Raw genomic sequence first — 17,544 nt, forward strand, 5'->3', positions numbered from 1 at the left:
TGTTTAAGGGCACCTAGACATAAGTTAATGATGTAGGGGAATTTTTTGCATCTGGATTCAAACCAGTCCACAAGCTCAATTCTCAAGCTGTAGTTGTACAACAGCCTATTAGACATTTTGGTTTGCACCATAACCTTTGTATTGAAATTTGCAAAATGTGACCTGAAAAACGCATTCTCCATTTATAAGGAGACAACGACGGACTCGAGTAGCACAGATCTCCAGCTTATGTGTGTTTTCTGTTGGTCAGACGAGGTTTGCTGGAACCCAGAGAAGCTGGACCCCAACACCTGCTGTTACCTCAGCCTGCTCTGCCGGCTCTTTGACGTCATCATCAACAGCTCCACCCACGGACCAATGGCCATCAGCTTCAGAGAGCTCATGAAACTTCTGTTGCAGGTACTGCTGTTCCTTCTGTTTTTATGATGCTTGCTGTCAGGGGTCTGTGCTGCCTAGTTGTGCAAATGAAATGTTGAAATGATGTGTTCAGTTTCAGGGCAAATGATTTACACTGACTTATGAGCATGTTTAAGCCTTTGCCTTATGCCAGGAGCAAAGTGAAGGGTCTTGACTCTGACACGAGGTCTCAGCAAAGCACATTTGCAGTAAAAGCACAAATTAAAAACCAAATTATTTTAATTTGGGAGGGAGCAGAGAGTTCCAGGAAACTCCCTGCTACAGTAATAAACTTAGTATTGTATTCGTCTTGTGACCAACTCAAGGAGAATCTCTCCATTGCCCATCCTAGGTGCACCTAAGTGAGCCACTGGTGCTGTTTAAGTTCCTGTGTGTGCTGTGGGGCTACAGTGCCAACCAAGGAGACCAGCTGGATGTGAAGGTGACTGCCATCCTGCAGACCCAGGCTCTTTATATGGGCAATGCCATGCTCAGTACCCAGCCTGCCAGCACACTGACAGACCTGGCATCAGCCAAGTCACCAGGTAAGGCTCAGGACACGTTATATAAACTATTCATCCATCCATCCATCCATTATCCAAACCGCTTATCGTGCTCTTAGGGTTCGCGGGGATGCTGGAGCCTATCTCAGCAGTCATTGGGTGGCATTGGGCGAGGCAATCTAATGTGATATGACATGCTAGTAAATTAAGTCAGTTGCTCTCCTGTTTTGTACTCTCACTGCATGTTGACGGTGGCATGAAAATGCGTCATTGTGTACATGAATCTTAAAATCAATGAGTCATTGAATTTGTTGTGATTTGTCGTATCATCCAGGTAATTTAAATCCCCTGCTGTTACTCTTATCCCTGCTGCTGATCTACCTTTATGCACTTGACATGTAGTCTTTGCTATGGTATGTTGAGTATTCAGAGCTCGAAGATGCCTGTAGGTTGACACATGAAGAATATATCTGCTAATTCCGGACTCTCTTGTAAGTTGCTTTGGATAAAAGCATCTGCTAAATGAGAAAATGTAAATTTAAACTCGTACTCACGTCACCTATTCACGTTCAAGAATCCCCTTTATGAATATGGCCCTGCTTGAAAATCATCTCCGGTGCTTCCATGATCTGAGGTGAGATACCTGGGCCTACAGGAAAGTGGCACGCTATGCTTATCACATGCAGTTCTGACAATGTGATAAAACCCATGTGTCCACAGTGGTTACTATAGAACACTTATTTTTTTTCCATAACCAAATTAAAAGGTGGTTAAAAGGTGAGAGTAACTCTGTGTTTTTTGTCTCAGTTGTCCCGTCGTTGCTGGGCTGTCTTAGCTCTCCCATACGTGAGATCAGGAGAGCAGCCCTCAACGTCCTGCAGACCCTGTCAGGGTCAGACACTGTCTTCAAGCCAATCGTGGAAAGACTTCTGAAGAACACCGAAGAGATCATTGCGGACCCCTCCCATCTTAGCCAGGTGAGATGGACACATGCATCCGCACACATAAATTCCATAAGATGTATATGTATGCTCACATGTCCCAACTAATATAAACACAAGTTCATATCTAGCATGATAAAAGTAACTGTCCAGGAAAGAACCAAAAATGTTTGTCCTTCTAACTTTACCCATCCTCCTTTGTTGAACCCCCCCCCCCGCCCCCATTGACAGGCTCTGGGTGTTGCACATGAGGAATGCATGTTGGGTAAAGCTAAGGCTCGGAAGAAGAAGCTGCTGTTATCGCTGGAGCAGCTCCTACAGAGCATCAGAGCCCCTGGCTTCCCTTCCTACATGGCCAAAACCCTGCTCAGAGCTCTGTGTCAGGTCAACGGAGAGGTGGGTGGAGACCAGGCTTGTGCAGACTGACAATCGTATATATCGATGGTTGAAGGGATGATCGACAATTGGGTTTTCCTACACCGATATTAAGGCGATTTTAGCTAAGTTACTATCAGAACTAATGTTATAAAATAATCTCTAGAATCTGGACCCTACTGTGCATTTAGAGATGTTTCTGGTGGAGCGGCGTATCCGCCCACTCAGCCCCGTTAGTCAGCACGAGTGATGAGGGAACTTTTTGTTTTTTTATTTTGGATTTTTCCCCGTTTTTCTCCCCAATTGCATCCGGCCAATTACCCCACTCTTCTGAGCCATTCCGGTCGCTGCTCCACCCCCTCGGCCGATCTGGGGAGGGCTGCAGACTACCACATGTCTCCTGCGATACATGTGGAGTCACCAGCTGCTTTTTTTCACATGACAGTGAGGAGTTTCACCATGGAGATGAGGCACGTGGGGGATCACGCTATTCCCCCTCCCCCCAGTTCCGCCCCCCCCCCCAAACAGGCGCCCCAACCGACCAGAGGAGGCGCTAGTGCAGCGACCAGGACACATACCCACATCCGGCTTCCCACCTGCAGACACAGCCAATTGTGTCTGTAGGGACGCCTGACCAAGCTGGAGGTAACACGGGGATTCGAACCGACAATCCCCGTGTTGGTAGGCAACGGAATAGACCACCACACCACTCGGACGCCCCTGATGAGTGAATTTTAAATCCTTAATTACAAACCAGTTTGCTGTCTCTTTTCCATGGATCGGACATGCTGCATCTGTGTTCTCCGTATGCCTGCTCACCAAAACTTTGCTGTTCTGGATGTGATTTGGATCGTGATAAGAAAGATAAGATAATAATGTTAAAACAGAACATGATGCTGTAATATTGTCACACTAAGCGAAGACACATGGGAGACACGAAAGGGAGCCGTTGTCTGAATAGAGGAGACATTTCTATTAAATAGATTTTTTTGAATTTTGAATAAAATGTTCACGCTTTTACAAATGTGTATTCATGTAACTTTTAACTATGTTGCTTGCAGAAAGCTTAAAGGTTTGATTATTTCAAAGCGTCATCAGCTGCTGAGCCAAGCTTAAGATGATTATTCAAACTTTTAAACTGAATTAAATTCTAGCGTCAATAATAATTTGAAAAATGCTAAAGAGAGAATAAATTATTTAACAAGAAAAAATAAAATACTACTACTACTACTATTACTACTGGCATGCTTCACTGGTGTGCTGTGACTCCCCCCACCCCCCAGCGATCGGATGGAGTAGCCATGATTGGACGATATGAAAATAGAAACGATCGACCAACCCTAGTGGAGATAGGCGATGAGATGGCATCCATGTTAACAAAGACTTCATTCCATTGGGGCGTCCGGGTGGCGTAGCGATCTATTCCGTTACCTACCAACACGGGGATTGCCGGTTCGAATCCCTGTGTTACTTCCGGCTTGGTTGGGCATCCCTACCGACACAATTGGCCTTGTTTGCGGGTGGGAAGGCGGATGTGGGTATGTGTCCTGGTCGCTGCACTAGCACCTCCTCTGGTTGATCGGGGTGCCTGTTCGGGGGGGGGCATGATCCTCCCACACGCTACGTCCCCCTGGTGAAACTCCTCACTGTCAGGTGAAAAGAAGTGGCTGGCAACTCCACATGAATTGGAGGAGGCTTGTGGTAGTCTGCAGCCCTCCCCGGATCAGCAGAGGGGGTGGAGCAGGGACCGGGACAGCTCGGAACAGTGGGGTAATTGGCCGGGTACAACCGGGGAGAAAGGGGGGGGGGTCCAAAAAAAAGCCCTTCCATTTAATTCATATACTGCTATTTGTTTTTGTTATTTGCTGAGATATTCTGCAAAATCAGGCCGCAAAGCATTGTTGTCAGACTGCAAAATCAATATCATGCTGTTTTTAATACAAACACATTCCAACATTTATACCTGAGTAACCTTTTTCTTCTTTATATGCAACCAAAATGTTCCCTCACTGCCCCCTGCCCCCAGTCTGTACTATCCGTACTGCTACCGGTCCTGGACGGGTTGCTAGAGCAGAGTGGGCCGGAGCCCCTTAATCTCCTACGTGACGAGGTCCAACTGATGCAGCTGGTACTCGGGAAGTACAACGAGGCAGCGGCCCCTCTCCTGGTAAAGGACCAGGCTTGTCTGGAGCTGTTTGTGAGGGCCCTCAGGACGCCGGCACAGCCCTACCCCGACATCCCAAGCTTCCAGATCATTGCCCTGGAACAGGTCAGCTTCTCACCGGCAGTTCTTGACTTCCTTACAGTCCTGTCTTTTAGTTCAGCTTGTTGGAAAGGCGATGAGAGGTGAAGATAAGTAATAGCATAGAATTTAATTTTCTCTCCCAACATTTGGTCTTCTGAATGGCGTGTCACACCCTGTTGCACGCCATGACCTATTGACCTATCTCACTTGTCATCCACAGATCACCATGCCGTTCTTCTCTGCCCTGGGGGATGAGAAGGTCCAGCAGAGGCTGTTGGGAGTAATGTTTAACCTCCTGGTGGAGAGCAAGAGTCATCTTGTCGCCAACACCATTAGTAGCGTCTTCAAAGGGGTGAGCGTCAGTCAACAGAAACCTGATACTTCACCTTTTAGATGTACTATTATAATTTGAAATTTTACCAGTACTATTTCAACCCCCTTGTTGCTGCTCTTTAATAGTGTTGATAACAAGGGCGTCCGGGTAGCGTAGCAGTCTAGTCCGTTGCCTACCAACATGGGGATCATTGGTTTGAATCCCCGTGTTACCTCTGGTTTGGTCGGGCAGACACAGCCACAATTGGCTGTGTCTGCGGGTGGGAAGCCGGATGTGGGTATGTGTCCTGGTCGCTGCACTAGCACCTCCTCTAGTCAGTTGGGGCACCTGTTTGGGGGGGGGCTGGGGGGAATAGCGTGATTCTCCCCTGCGCTACTTCCCCTGGCGAAACTCCTCACCGTCAGGTGAAAAGAAATGGCTGGTGGTTCCACATGTATCGGAGGAGACATGGTAGTCTGCAGCCCTCCCCCGGATCGGCAGAGGGGGTGGAGCAGAGACCGGGATGGCTCGGAAGAGTGGGGTAATTGGCCTGATACAATTGGGGAGAAAAAGGAAGGGAAAACTATATATATATATAGTGTCGATAACAGTATTACTACCTTTTGCCACTAGAAAATGGTGCCTTCGGCCATCATGTGCCATGAGGTTTGGAAAACCCTATTCCTGTAAGTGTAACTGACCCAAGTTTACATTGTGATTTGATACAGATGACTGGGGAGTGACACCAATACTTCCATATACTGCTGTGAACAGTGTTTTAAGCATTCATACAGTCACTGACTGCCTTAGAACAATAATACAGTCACTGACAGCCTTCAAAAAATTATGTATTTCCTTTTGCATGAGCAAAATCCATTTCTTGATAGTGTTGATACTGTTGTCTGTGAATGTTCTCATTCATCGAGGTCACGGTTATCCAAAGGAGTTGAATCAAGTGCAACTGGACTTGGTATATATCCGTGAAGACGTTTCGCCTCTTCCTCAGTTCTTCCTCAGTTCGTGCCTTTCTGACTAGACCAAGCTAGTCTGACTGGCTGGTGATGAGACTCAGATATTTATCCTCTAAGAGTCGTTGTCAGAGCTATTGATATGCGTGGCTCTCCTGGTCTCCGATGTCCAGCCGCGCTCATCGCCATCGGAGCTATTGATTTGCATTTGTTTAGCAGCGACAGTCGTTGGGGGTGTTAGTTTTGACTTCATTGTTCCATGGTCATGAGTCGTTGGAGCCGTTAGTGACCGACTGTTGTTCTTGGAGGCTAGGCTTCTTGAGTCTCCTGGGTGGAGATGAAAGGACGGCATTGTAAGTGGGAGATAGGTGGTGTCGCAGACCTCCTGCTCTGTTGAGGGATGGTTTTTCCAGTTTGGCATAGATGGCTTCCTTCACCCCTCTTTCAAACCATCTATCTTCCCTGTCCAAAATGTGTACGTTGTTGTCCTGGAAGGAGTATCTTCTCCTTTAGGTGTAGATAGACTGCTGAGTCTTGTCCTGAGGAGTTTGGCCTTCTGTGTTGGGCCATCCATTTGTGTAGTGGTTGTTTGGTTTCTCCTATGTATAGGTCAGTGCAATCCTGATTGCATTGTACGGCATACACCAGATTGCTTTTCCGGGTGTGTGGTACACGGTCTTTGGGATGAACCAGTCTTTGTCGGAGTGTGTTGCTGGGTTTGAAGTATACCGGGATGCGGTGTTTGTTGAACATTCTCCTGAGTTTCTTGGAGACCCAGAAACATACGGGATGACTGTGTTATTCCTTCTGTTCCTTTTCTCCTCGTCGCTTACCTGCTTGGTCTTTTGGGAACTGTTGCAGTTTTCACAAAGGTCCAACTGGAGTAGCCGCAGGTTTTTAAAGCTCCCCTCAGGTGTTTGTGTTCTTCTCGTTGGGCCTGAGTGCTGCTGGGCACATTGTCAGCTCTGTGTTGTAAAGTTCTGATGACACTCAGTTTGTGTTCCAGCGGGTGGTGTGAGTCGAAAAGTAGATATTGGTCTGTGTGTGTAGGTTTCCTGTAAACCCCAATGTGGAGGCTCCTGTCTTCCTTAATGTGGACATCACAGTCCAAAAAGGGCAAACTGTTGTTCTTTACATCTTCCCTTGTGAACTTAATGTTCTTGTCCACTGAGTTGATGCGTTTGGTAAACGCTTGCATCTCGTGTGTTTGGATTTTGACCCATGTGTCGTCCAAATATCTGAACCAGTGGCTCGGAGGTGTTCCTCTGAAGGAGTTCAGGGCCCTGTGTTCTACCTCTTCCATATATAAGTTGGCCACAATGGGCGATACTGGTGAGCCGATTGCACAGCCGTGTTTCTGTCTGTAAAACTGGCCCCTGAATTGGAAATATGTAGTGTTCAGGCAAAGGTCCAGTAGTTGGCAAATCTGGTCTGGGCTGAGGTTGGTCCTATTGTGGAGGGTGTCGTCCCGTAGCAAACATTGCCTCACAGTTTCCAAAGCCTCCATAGTTGGGATGCAGGTGAATAACGAGGTCACGTCGTAGGATACCATGGTTTCATCCGGTTCCAGTTTTACGCCTTGGACCTTGTGCATGAAGTCAATGGAGTTTTGGATATGGTGAGGTGTTTCGCCCACTAAAGGGGTCAAGATGTTGGCTATATGTTTGGCACTGTTGTACGTGACGGAGTTTATGCTGCTGACGATGGGCCTGAGGGGGGGGTTCCATCTTTATGGATCTTAGGGAGTCCATATATGCATGGAATGTTATCTTGTGGGTAGAGACGGTGGTATTGTATCCAATCAATGGTTCCTCCTTTCTGTAGTTTCTGTAGGTACTCTATTTTTCTCCTCTAGTAACCACTAGTAGGATCACGTCTCAGAGGTTCATAGGTGTCAGTGTCGCTGAGTAATGATGTGATCTTGGCGTGGTAGTCTGTTGTGTTGAGGATAACCGTGCATCTCCCCTTATCTGCTGGAAGGATAGTGATGTTTTCGTCCTTGCTCAGGGCTGTCACGGCTTTCCTTTCCTCCATGGTAAGGTTGGAAGGAGGGAGTTTCGCATTGGACAGAGCCGCTGATACCTTTAACCTGAGCTGTTCCGCCTCGGTTTCCGTTAGCTTGTTTTTCCTTATGGCTGATTCTGTGGATGTGTTGATACTGTTGCTCTAAGTCTTAATACCACTGGGCAGATTGCCTTGCATGACAAATGCAACACTACTGAGCGATGCTGGCAAGTGAACGGCACTCTCGGTAACCTTTTGACTTTTATGGCCCAAGTGAGTAGTTTCCCCTCTGTTACATAGATTGCCGTGGATGGTGAGCTGGTAGCCAACGAGCTAGCCCCCCCAGAAAAGCCCAAAGTCAAAGTGACGGTACAGCAGACCCGCAGAAGCAGATTGCTGCACAGGTGAGATTCAGTGAACCAGAAAATATAACTTCAGGTGATTGAACTTTGTTTTTTATATTAGTTGTTTGCAAGATTTTATGCTTGAGAAGTATATTTTTGACTTTGTCAAAAACTCTTTACATTAATTAATACAATCAGGGCTGTATTACTAGGGCTGCAACTAACTATGTTGATAATCGATTAATCTGTCGATTATTTCTTTGATTAATTGATGAATGTGATTAAAAACAAAAACATTTTATTTCCATCATTTGATTCAAAAAACGAAATATCATTCTAAATTGACAATATTAATACAAATAACAACCTTAATTTATGCTATCCAGCATATGCAAAAGATATATGCTTGTTTTTAATTAATAAAGTGCACAAAAAACGTGCACTTCAAAACACAACACGTGCCGTGGGTCCTAAACTCGTCTAAGCTTCTGTACTCTCCCTGCCGTGGAGACCCTACCTCCATCATGGCTCCACCCTGTTTTCGTTTCAGGTGTTCTCTCATTACCGTGGTGCTCCAATGCCATGCAAGATCGGTTTCACATAGTCTGCAGCTAATGTGAAGTCTTCCCATAGAGGATTTTTGTCAAACAGTTTTTCCACCTCTGCCATGATTCAGATGTTTGTGTCTCGTCGTGCAGCCACTGTAGTGGCTCTGAACCATTTGACAATAATATATGTTTTTAATTGTAGTTTTTTTATTTTATTTTTTTAGAGGTACTAAACACTTAAACGTGTTTTTTGAGCTGTAAACTTAATGATATGACGACGGTGATGAGACGCGTCGATGCTGCTGTTTCTTACCAAATTTATAAAAATCAACATTTCATGGGGTGGTAATGGCTCAACACACCATCTACTGTTTTAAATCAGCCCTGAACCTTGCGAGGCCAATATCAATACTGACTTGGAGTCAACCAGTTGGAACTTATCTACATCATGAAATAATAATAATAAAAAAAAGAATGTTAACGCCCTCTAATCAGGTGGTTGACCCACCTTCATCTGTGGCACATTCGCATCACAGCAGTCGGGTGGTGGTATTCGACACTATGATGGGGGGGGCGGGCCAGTGGAGGGGACCACAGCGGTGTGCAGCAGCAACTCTGGACGCGTGCCGGGCCCTTCTTGCGGGTCTTCCCAGCTGCTCCTGCCTTACACATCCACCCCCCTCCCCCTCTCAGCCCCTTGCCCACTTTTTAGCCTTTTTCAAAATTATGCAGTGGGTGGGCTCAGGCTCAGACCTAGGGGAGAAGTTACACTGTAATAAATATGACCATCCCTTGGAACAGGAAAGCTCAGGAAGGTAGCGAGGCCAAACCAGAGGAGGGCGCCATGTCATGGCAGAGGGTCACGCTAATCCTGGAGCTGCTGCAGCACAAGAAGAAACTGAAGAGAGCCCAGCTGTTGGTTCCACCTCTGTTTGCCCTGCTCGCCAGGTAAACTCACTTTAGCACTTGAAACCTAGACAAGCAGGCAAAGGCCCACCTAACAGGCCCCAAAAGTGTGCAAAGCTTCATCTTTTGCTGATTGTCAGTTAAGTTTGCACATATAAGGAAATTGACTTGATATAATGCTCCCATTTTAAAAGTAAAATGCACAACTGACATGGACTAACTTTGTGAAAATTACAGGAAGAGGTGTGTATTAAGAATATCCAGAAAAGACTGGATATCAGTCTATTATTTTCTGTATATGTAGGCATATCAAGTCAGTAAAACAGGATTTAGGCAAAACAAATGTCTGCCAAAGAGACTGCCTGTTGACCGCTCTCCTCTCACCTCAGGAGCCTCGAGCCTTGCGCAATAGAACAAGGCAACATGGAGTACACCAAGCAGCTTCTCCTCAGCTGTCTACTCAACGTCTGCCAAAAACTGTCTCCTAATGGAGGACCCATCGCACCAGGTATGTAGAGAGGCTAAACAAATGTCTCTCAAAGAGGGGTGACAAGGATGTGAGAACTAGACCAAAAGGGGACTAAAAGGCTGTCACTGCTTAACCTGGGATCTTTAGTGTAGTTTGAACACCACCACACAGTTTTTTGTTCTATCTTTGGCTGTCTGTCCATGTACTTATTTTGTATTTTCCCATCCAGTTAGACGCAATAACCATGGTAACAATTGCTACCACAAACATTGCATGCTAGGCCTCTATTGTCCCAAGTATTAAGGATGACAGGAAGTATCAAAGCAGGCATTACTGCAGAAAATACAGTCATATATATATGAAATCACTTCATTTACCGAGGCTTGCCAAACTTACATTTTGTACAATGGTGTTGTGGTTTTTTTTGTTGTTGTTGTTATTGTTCCCTAGACATCCTGGACGAAGATAAGTTCAACGTGGAGCTGGTTGTTCAGTGTGTGCGGGTGTCAGACATGCCTCAGACCCACCATCACGCCCTGCTACTACTAGGCACCGTGGCAAGCATTTTCCCTGTGAGCGGTCAATCCCTTCTTTCTTTCTTTTTTTTTTGTCGTTGTTTATTTTTACAAGGAGAAAACATTAGAAGATCACATTAGAATTCATCCTGTGCATGGCCTTAGTGCACTGCCTGTTGATAGCTATGTCCTATCGGACTTGAACCTAGTTTTTTTTTTACACTTAACTCACGTTGTCGCCTCCTGACTAGATCCTTGCTTGTGTATTAACTCTCAGATGTGTGGTGCTTTGGATAAAAGCGTCTGCTAAATGAAATTGTAAAATTGTAATTGTAGAAAACAAACATTTAAAATAGCTGTTGTCATTATACTATCGTTATACTATCACAACAACTGCATGCTGTCGTTCCCTAAAGAGAAGATAAGTGTAGCATCACCAACTAGGAATTCCACCGGCGATTTGATTCTCAACACATTCAAACACTCACGGTGGTATAACAACAATACCCTCGGTAAATGATTTCTGTGTCACCCTCGGCCTTCAGGAAAAGGTCCTCCACAATATTATGCCCATCTTCACATTCATGGGAGCCAACATCATGCGCCTTGATGACGCGTACAGCTTCCAGGTCATCAACAAGACCGTACAGACTGTCATACCCGCGCTGATCAAGGTGAGTGGACAGAGTTGAAGATACCATAACCAAATCGGCTGATGGAAGACTGTTTACAGTGACGGTTGATCTTAGATGCAGAGTGCAAGTAAAAACCAGTCATGCGGTGAAATGCTGGTGAATTATGCATGGTGTCTGCTGGATAGTTTCACATACTTGCCAGCAAACCATAGTCAAACAGTGCTTCTCTATATTCTAAGAGCAGAGAACCCTGCTCTGCCACCTCTTCTTGATCCTGCCCCCCATCGCTCTGTCCTTCTGCTTGTTTCCCAGACCCATGAAGGTAGCGAGGACAAGTCGTCAAGCCACATGGAAGCGGTGGTGACACAAATTATGCACGTGTTCGTTGACGCGGTGCCACACATGCCGGAGCATCGTCGCCCAGCCATTCTTTCTCAACTGATGAACACACTGGGACCGGGCCGGTTCCTCTGGGTCCTAATGCTCCTCCAGTTCAAACAGCATGCTACACAGACTGCTAATTCTGTAAATGAAAAGGCAAGAAACCCGTTCCTTTTTTGTAAATATGGGTTTGTTTTTGTTTTTTCACGAGGGTAAACGTGTTCCATGGCCCGCCTAACTGGTCCGGTCCATGGTGTTTTGAACTAAGCAAATCCTAAACATTAACAAATAGAATTATTTGTGTATTTAGCACTGTGTAACTAAAGGTGTTTGTTTCTGTTCACCAGGATGCAGCTCTGGAGAGGGACATGGAGTTTTGGATTTCATTGTGCTGTGAATTTGAGGTGTCAGACCAGCTCACCTCCCTCATCAAGATCCTACAGTACCTCATGCAGCTGCCAAAAGACAAAGAAAATGGTGAGACATCACTATGGCACAAACTGTAGACACCTGCAGAATTTGTGCTACTTGAACAGCTGTGGTTTTAGCTCAGCACCGTGTCAGAAAATTTTTTCCCACCAATCACTGGTTATCAAAATATACCAGCCATGTACAGTGGTTTATCTGATTTACAATTACATTTAGCAGACAGGTGGAACTAGTCAAAAGGACTTTCGGCGGGGGTGTCCGGGTAGCGTAGTGGTCTGTTCTGTTGCCTACCAACATGGGGATCACTGGTTTGAATCCCCGTGTTACCTCCGGCTTGGTCAGGTGTCCCTACAGACACAATTGGCCATGTCTGTGGGTGGGAACCTGGATGTGGGTATGTGTCCTGGTCGCTGCACTAGCGCCTCCTCTGGTCAGTTGGGGCGCCTGTCTGGGGGGGGGGTAGTGTGATCCTCCCACGCGCTACGTCCCCCTAGTGAAACTCCTCATTGTCAGGTGAAAAGAAGCGGCTGGCGACTCCACATGTATCGGAGGAGGCATGCGGTACTGCAGCCCTCCCCGGCTCGGCAGAGGGGGTGGAGCAGCGACTGGGATGGCTCGGAAGAGTGGGGTAATTGGCCAAGTACAACTGGGGAGAAAAAGGGGGAGAGTCATACGTATGAAGTCATACGTAACGTACATACTTCTTATTTAATACACTTCTCTCATTATTTTTCCACCGGGATTTTTCTTCTTTACTGCTCACAGCCACTGCTGCTCCAGTGAAGCATACCCCGCACCGTCGAGCAGTCAAAATAAAGCGGGACGAGAAAGCAGAGGAGCCAGTCTTCAATGTGGACGCCCACAGCGGCAAAGAGCTGCGACACTTCAAATTCCTGTCTGTCTCCTTCATGGCACAGCTGCTCGCCTCGTCCAGCTTTATAGCAAAGGTAAATGAGAATAACTTGCTGTGATGTCTTGTTTCTTCCTTGGCTTTTTAGTGTATTATCAGTAAGGATACTAGAGACAGCACTCGGGCTTGCTGGCGCATCGTTTTATTTTGATACTGAGTATACATTACTTCTTAAAAGAATGAACAGAGTACCCAATTACTTTCTAGGATCCACATGCTCTTAAAGACCAGTGTCGCAAAATGATTATAAGTTGTTTTAACTATATGTGATAATGTGAAAATCTCTGTCATTGTTGTTTCAGGTTGCAGACAATGATGATGCTGGAAATGAGTGTCTGCAGCAGCTACAGCAAAGGTAAATTTGTGTTCAGACAAGCTAGCAAGAAGGCATGGGTAAATTTTGCTAATTAAAAAGTAATATATTGGTTATTATTGGTTGTTATTATGTATGTGGGCAGAGACAAGACAAGAGAAACAAGATTGAGATGGTTTGCACATGTGTGGGGGAGAGATGCTGGGTATACTGGGAGAAGGATGCTGAATATGGAGCTGCCAGGGAAGAGGAAAAGAGGAAGGCCAAAGAGGAGGTTTATGGATGTGGTGAGAGAGGACATGCAGGTGGCTTGTGTGACAGAGGAAGATGCAGAGCACAGGAAGAGATGGAAACGGATGATACGCTGTGGCAACCCCTAACGGGAGCAGCTGAAAGTAGTATTAGATTATATATTGGGGCGGCACAGTAGCTCAGTGGTTAGCACTGTTGCCTCACAGCAAGAAGGTCCTGGGTTTGAACCCCAGGCTGTCCCAGGTCCTTTCTGTGTGGAGTTTGCATGTTCTCCCCGTGTCTGCATGCGTTTCCTCCTGGTGCTCTGGTTTCCTCCCACCATCAAAAAGACATGCATGTTAGGGTTAATACTCCTGTCTGTACCCCGACCAAGGCAATGGAAAGAACTGGAGTTGGTCCCCAGGTGCTGCCGCTGCCCACTGCTCCTATTCAATAGAATGGGTTAAATGCAGAAGACAAATTCGTTGTAAGAATACAATCCATCATAACAACAAAATAAAGTGGCTTTCTTTCTCTTTCTTCTTTGTTTCCTTCATTATTCCTTTGTTTAGCCTCTTGGAGGAGATTCTGCTTTACATCCACAGCGTGGCTCACTGTGTGGAGGAAAACGCTGAAAGTCCCACAGCAAAGTTCTGGAGAGTTCTGCTCAATAAGACCTATGATGTCCTGGATAAGGTAAGACAGTTGTATTTAAAAATTAAGTTTTATCACAACAAGAGCTGTGATTCAAGCATGAATGATTTCCCCCTCCATCATTTTTTACATTTGTTCCACCACAAAGGTGAATGCCCTGTTGCCTGCTGATACCTTCATCACTGTGATGAAAGGGCTGATGGGAAATCAGCTGCCATCTGTCAGGAGAAAGGCCATGGAGCTGCTAAACAACAAACTGCAACACAGGACACATTGGAAGGAGCAACAGGTAAACATATACACGTTATTTTTGTTGTCCTTATCATTAATAATTAATTTTGAAATAATCATACCTTTTTTAAGAACAGAAAAAATGTTTTTAGGGAGGGTTTTTTTTTTTTTGGGTGATTTTAGTTCCTCTCTTCCAGGTAACGGTGCTCTTGCAACTCACCGGCGACCTACTTGACATCGTACGTAAAGGTAAAAGCAAGGCCGGGGAGGAATGCAACGGAGAGGAGGAGCAGGCCATCAACCGACAGACTGCGCTCTACAGTCTCAAACTGCTCTGCCGCAACTTCGGCTCTAACCACTCGCAGACATTTGTGCCCGTGTTAATGCACGCGGTGGACATCGTCATGTCCCCAGAAGAAGACAAAAATGTCATGGGCAGTGCCCTGTTATGCATCGCGGAAGTGACCAGCAGGCTCAAAGCCCTCGCGATCCCACAGCTGCCCAGGTAACGTCACACAAGTTACTTTTTCACACATACACATATCAAATCTAATTTGGTTTTAAGCCTAGATGCTAACTTTAGCATCCCCCCCCCCCCACCCGTCACATATATTATTGAATTCAATCATACTGTCATACTAATAACTTCATATTTCTTTCATATTGTTTGTGTCTTCAGTGTTGCTATATCACTGACAATGTTTAAATTCCCCTTTTGTTTTAATTATAGTTTTGCTCTTTTTTTTGGTCAGTATCCTGTCATTCACTGCTGCAACAACCCAAGTTCATTTTGTTTGATTTCAGTAGTTGTTCCTCAGAGGTGAAGACGGCAGACATGAATGACATTTTACCAGTAAAGCACTTATGCAGTCCATGAGCCACAAATGGCGTGTTTCCGTATTTTTTAGACAGCCAGCTTTTCGAAGTAGAATGGGTCCCATAGATAATAACTTGCTGCCTGCAAAACTAGCTAGAAGAGGAGACAGACTGGGTCGCAATGACAATTTTCTAGGATTCATCTGGTGGCTGCAGTTGATATCCCTGAGACAGAATTGTGTGCCATCTGTTTGTTTTTTTTGTGTGTTTTTTGCTTGCATCTGTAAAATGATTTTGTGACTGTCTTGCAGACTAATGCCCGCAGTGCTGTACACCCTGACAGACAGGAAAGATCTGCTAAGCAATGAAATCTACCTGCTGAGTGCTGTCACAGCCCTGCAGCGTGTCACCGAGACGCTGGCACATTTTATCAGCCCCTATCTCCAGGATATAACCTTACAGGTGGGTGTACGGATCAGAACGCACATCCTCTATACCCATACAACGTACACAGAATGCTAGCTAGTTATCCCGCATGGTATGCTACTTAAATAAAGTCATAAATCGGGGTATAGAAACCCAACAAGTACAAAGTTATGAAGTGAGATAGAGCTGCACACTGCAGTCCTGGAGGGTTACAGTTATGGTCGCTAACTTTTCAAATGTTATAAGGAATGATCTGTTAATTTATCACATCAGTGTTTTATTTTATACTAATTATGCTCTACTGCGAAACATTCAAAATAGAGTTATCTGCGGTACTGGTGTTGGGCATAGGCATGATGGGTGTGGAAGGGGGAAATAATGAGAGCCAGTGTAGAATCAGTGGCTAAAAAGCATCTGCTCCCCCAGGTGTGTCGGCTGACCCGTCTAGCAGAGACCACCACTTCCCCTCAGCTGTCGGTGCGTCTGACCTCGCTGAAGAACACCCTAGCCACCAAGGTGCCCCCAAGAGTGCTGATGCCCACCATCACCAAATGCTACAGCAACATAGTCACCAAAAACCAGGTAGGTACCACCATAAAATGGGCTTTAGGTAATGGAAAGGTACCATGTTACTTGATTTGGGGTTTTCCAGGCACCTATGGTAGATATCTTTGTCACAGTTGATAGCGTGAGTATGCATGACACGTACACTTCCCTGTAAAACTTGTTCTGTGTTGGAAATATTGTAGAATATTTGTGTTAATACAGTGATAATGTTTGCTGTAGGTTTTGTTTCCCCAAGTAAATATCTTCCAGATGACTGATAGTCCAGTGCTCCATGTAGGTGACTGTGCTGTGTTGCTGCTAGCATGCAGGTTCATCTCCGCATTACAGTTGCTCGAACTTCTCCCAACCCTTTAGACTCATTGCGCAAGCCTATTATGTTTTTATTTCTAGAAAAGAAACATCAAATAATAGCATATTTCAAAGTCTACCTCATGATTCCCTCAGACCTGGCTCGGTCCTCTGATGACCATTCTGAAGGAGCACATCTGCCACATTGAGAAGGAGCAGCTGAACTCCCACCAGTCAGAACTCACTTCCTTCTTCCTCACCACCCTCGATTTTCGAGCCCAACACTGTCAGGTATGTCCGTCTGTCTGTGGGATGTTTGTCATTGTTTCTGTTCTCTCACTTTGAGGAGTGCAACTATCTTATTGTTGCTGCAAACCTGCTCATGCAGTCTGTCTGTAACCAAGGGTTATCCATCATTCATAAAGGTTGTCATATGATTTTGATAACTCTTTGCATTCATGTCTCAAACATATACATTTAAGGGGATGTGTATTTTGAGGCATTTAGCTGACACTCTTCCACAGGGCGACTTATTATAAATGAACAGTTTCGGGTTTACATTTTAGTGTCTCATTTGAGAACAGTTCAAGAGGATGGGTTGTTGCTTGATTTGATCCTGTGACATTTTGGAAACGGGACATGTGTCTAAGCATAAGCCTGTGATCTTCTCCTATTTTGATAGGGTGATTTGGAGAAGACCAAGGAGATTGAAGGCTATGTGATTGACTGCCTTCTGGCCATGGTGATGAAGCTGTCTGAAGTCACCTTTAGACCGCTCTTCTTTAAGGTATGGACCTTCTCTGTTATAAGAACTTAACTGTCTTTCACATTCACATGTGAAAAACTTGGATAGTGGCTCATCTTTATGTTGAAAACGTGGAACTTGTTAAAGGTTTGTGATTCCCAGAGGTAGGCGTACTCATTTAACTGCCAATATCATGCTTTTTATAGTATTGAAACATTTCAGAACATGGGCACTAATTGTGACAGAGTTAAGAGTTATAATCAAGATCATCGTTGCATGATGATAGCCATGATCCATCCATCCATCAATCCATCAATCCATTATGCAAACCGCTCATCCTGCTCTCAGGGTCACGGGAGTGCTGGAGCCCGTCCCAGCAGTCATCAAGCGG

At 45.4% G+C, this 17,544-nt stretch overlaps 1 protein-coding gene and 1 non-coding gene across 2 annotated transcripts in view; both read left to right on the forward strand.

The window, feature by feature from the left end:
• heatr1 (HEAT repeat containing 1) overlaps positions 1 to 17,544 on the forward strand; it is a 41,248-nt gene that overhangs the window by 15,186 nt on the left and 8,518 nt on the right. The window contains exons 19-41 of the mRNA XM_056297034.1: positions 251 to 399; positions 749 to 941; positions 1,707 to 1,876; positions 2,072 to 2,236; positions 4,242 to 4,484; positions 4,681 to 4,812; positions 8,046 to 8,149; positions 9,439 to 9,585; positions 9,933 to 10,051; positions 10,463 to 10,584; positions 11,073 to 11,201; positions 11,475 to 11,687; positions 11,755 to 11,763; positions 11,891 to 12,020; positions 12,738 to 12,919; positions 13,185 to 13,237; positions 13,999 to 14,122; positions 14,229 to 14,369; positions 14,509 to 14,816; positions 15,439 to 15,589; positions 15,980 to 16,135; positions 16,565 to 16,699; positions 17,091 to 17,195. Of these exons, the coding sequence (XP_056153009.1) occupies positions 251 to 399; positions 749 to 941; positions 1,707 to 1,876; positions 2,072 to 2,236; positions 4,242 to 4,484; positions 4,681 to 4,812; positions 8,046 to 8,149; positions 9,439 to 9,585; positions 9,933 to 10,051; positions 10,463 to 10,584; positions 11,073 to 11,201; positions 11,475 to 11,687; positions 11,755 to 11,763; positions 11,891 to 12,020; positions 12,738 to 12,919; positions 13,185 to 13,237; positions 13,999 to 14,122; positions 14,229 to 14,369; positions 14,509 to 14,816; positions 15,439 to 15,589; positions 15,980 to 16,135; positions 16,565 to 16,699; positions 17,091 to 17,195 (3,380 nt within the window). The remainder of the gene's footprint in view (positions 1 to 250; positions 400 to 748; positions 942 to 1,706; positions 1,877 to 2,071; positions 2,237 to 4,241; positions 4,485 to 4,680; positions 4,813 to 8,045; positions 8,150 to 9,438; positions 9,586 to 9,932; positions 10,052 to 10,462; positions 10,585 to 11,072; positions 11,202 to 11,474; positions 11,688 to 11,754; positions 11,764 to 11,890; positions 12,021 to 12,737; positions 12,920 to 13,184; positions 13,238 to 13,998; positions 14,123 to 14,228; positions 14,370 to 14,508; positions 14,817 to 15,438; positions 15,590 to 15,979; positions 16,136 to 16,564; positions 16,700 to 17,090; positions 17,196 to 17,544) is intronic.
• Positions 1,495 to 1,621, forward strand: LOC130128116 (small nucleolar RNA ACA64). The gene has a single exon (XR_008811886.1). It is a non-coding gene; the product is annotated as a small nucleolar RNA ACA64 (small nucleolar RNA).

Source organism: Lampris incognitus, chromosome 17 (assembly GCF_029633865.1).
Source record: "Lampris incognitus isolate fLamInc1 chromosome 17, fLamInc1.hap2, whole genome shotgun sequence".
In the NCBI taxonomy this organism is placed as follows: domain Eukaryota; kingdom Metazoa; phylum Chordata; class Actinopteri; order Lampriformes; family Lampridae; genus Lampris; species Lampris incognitus.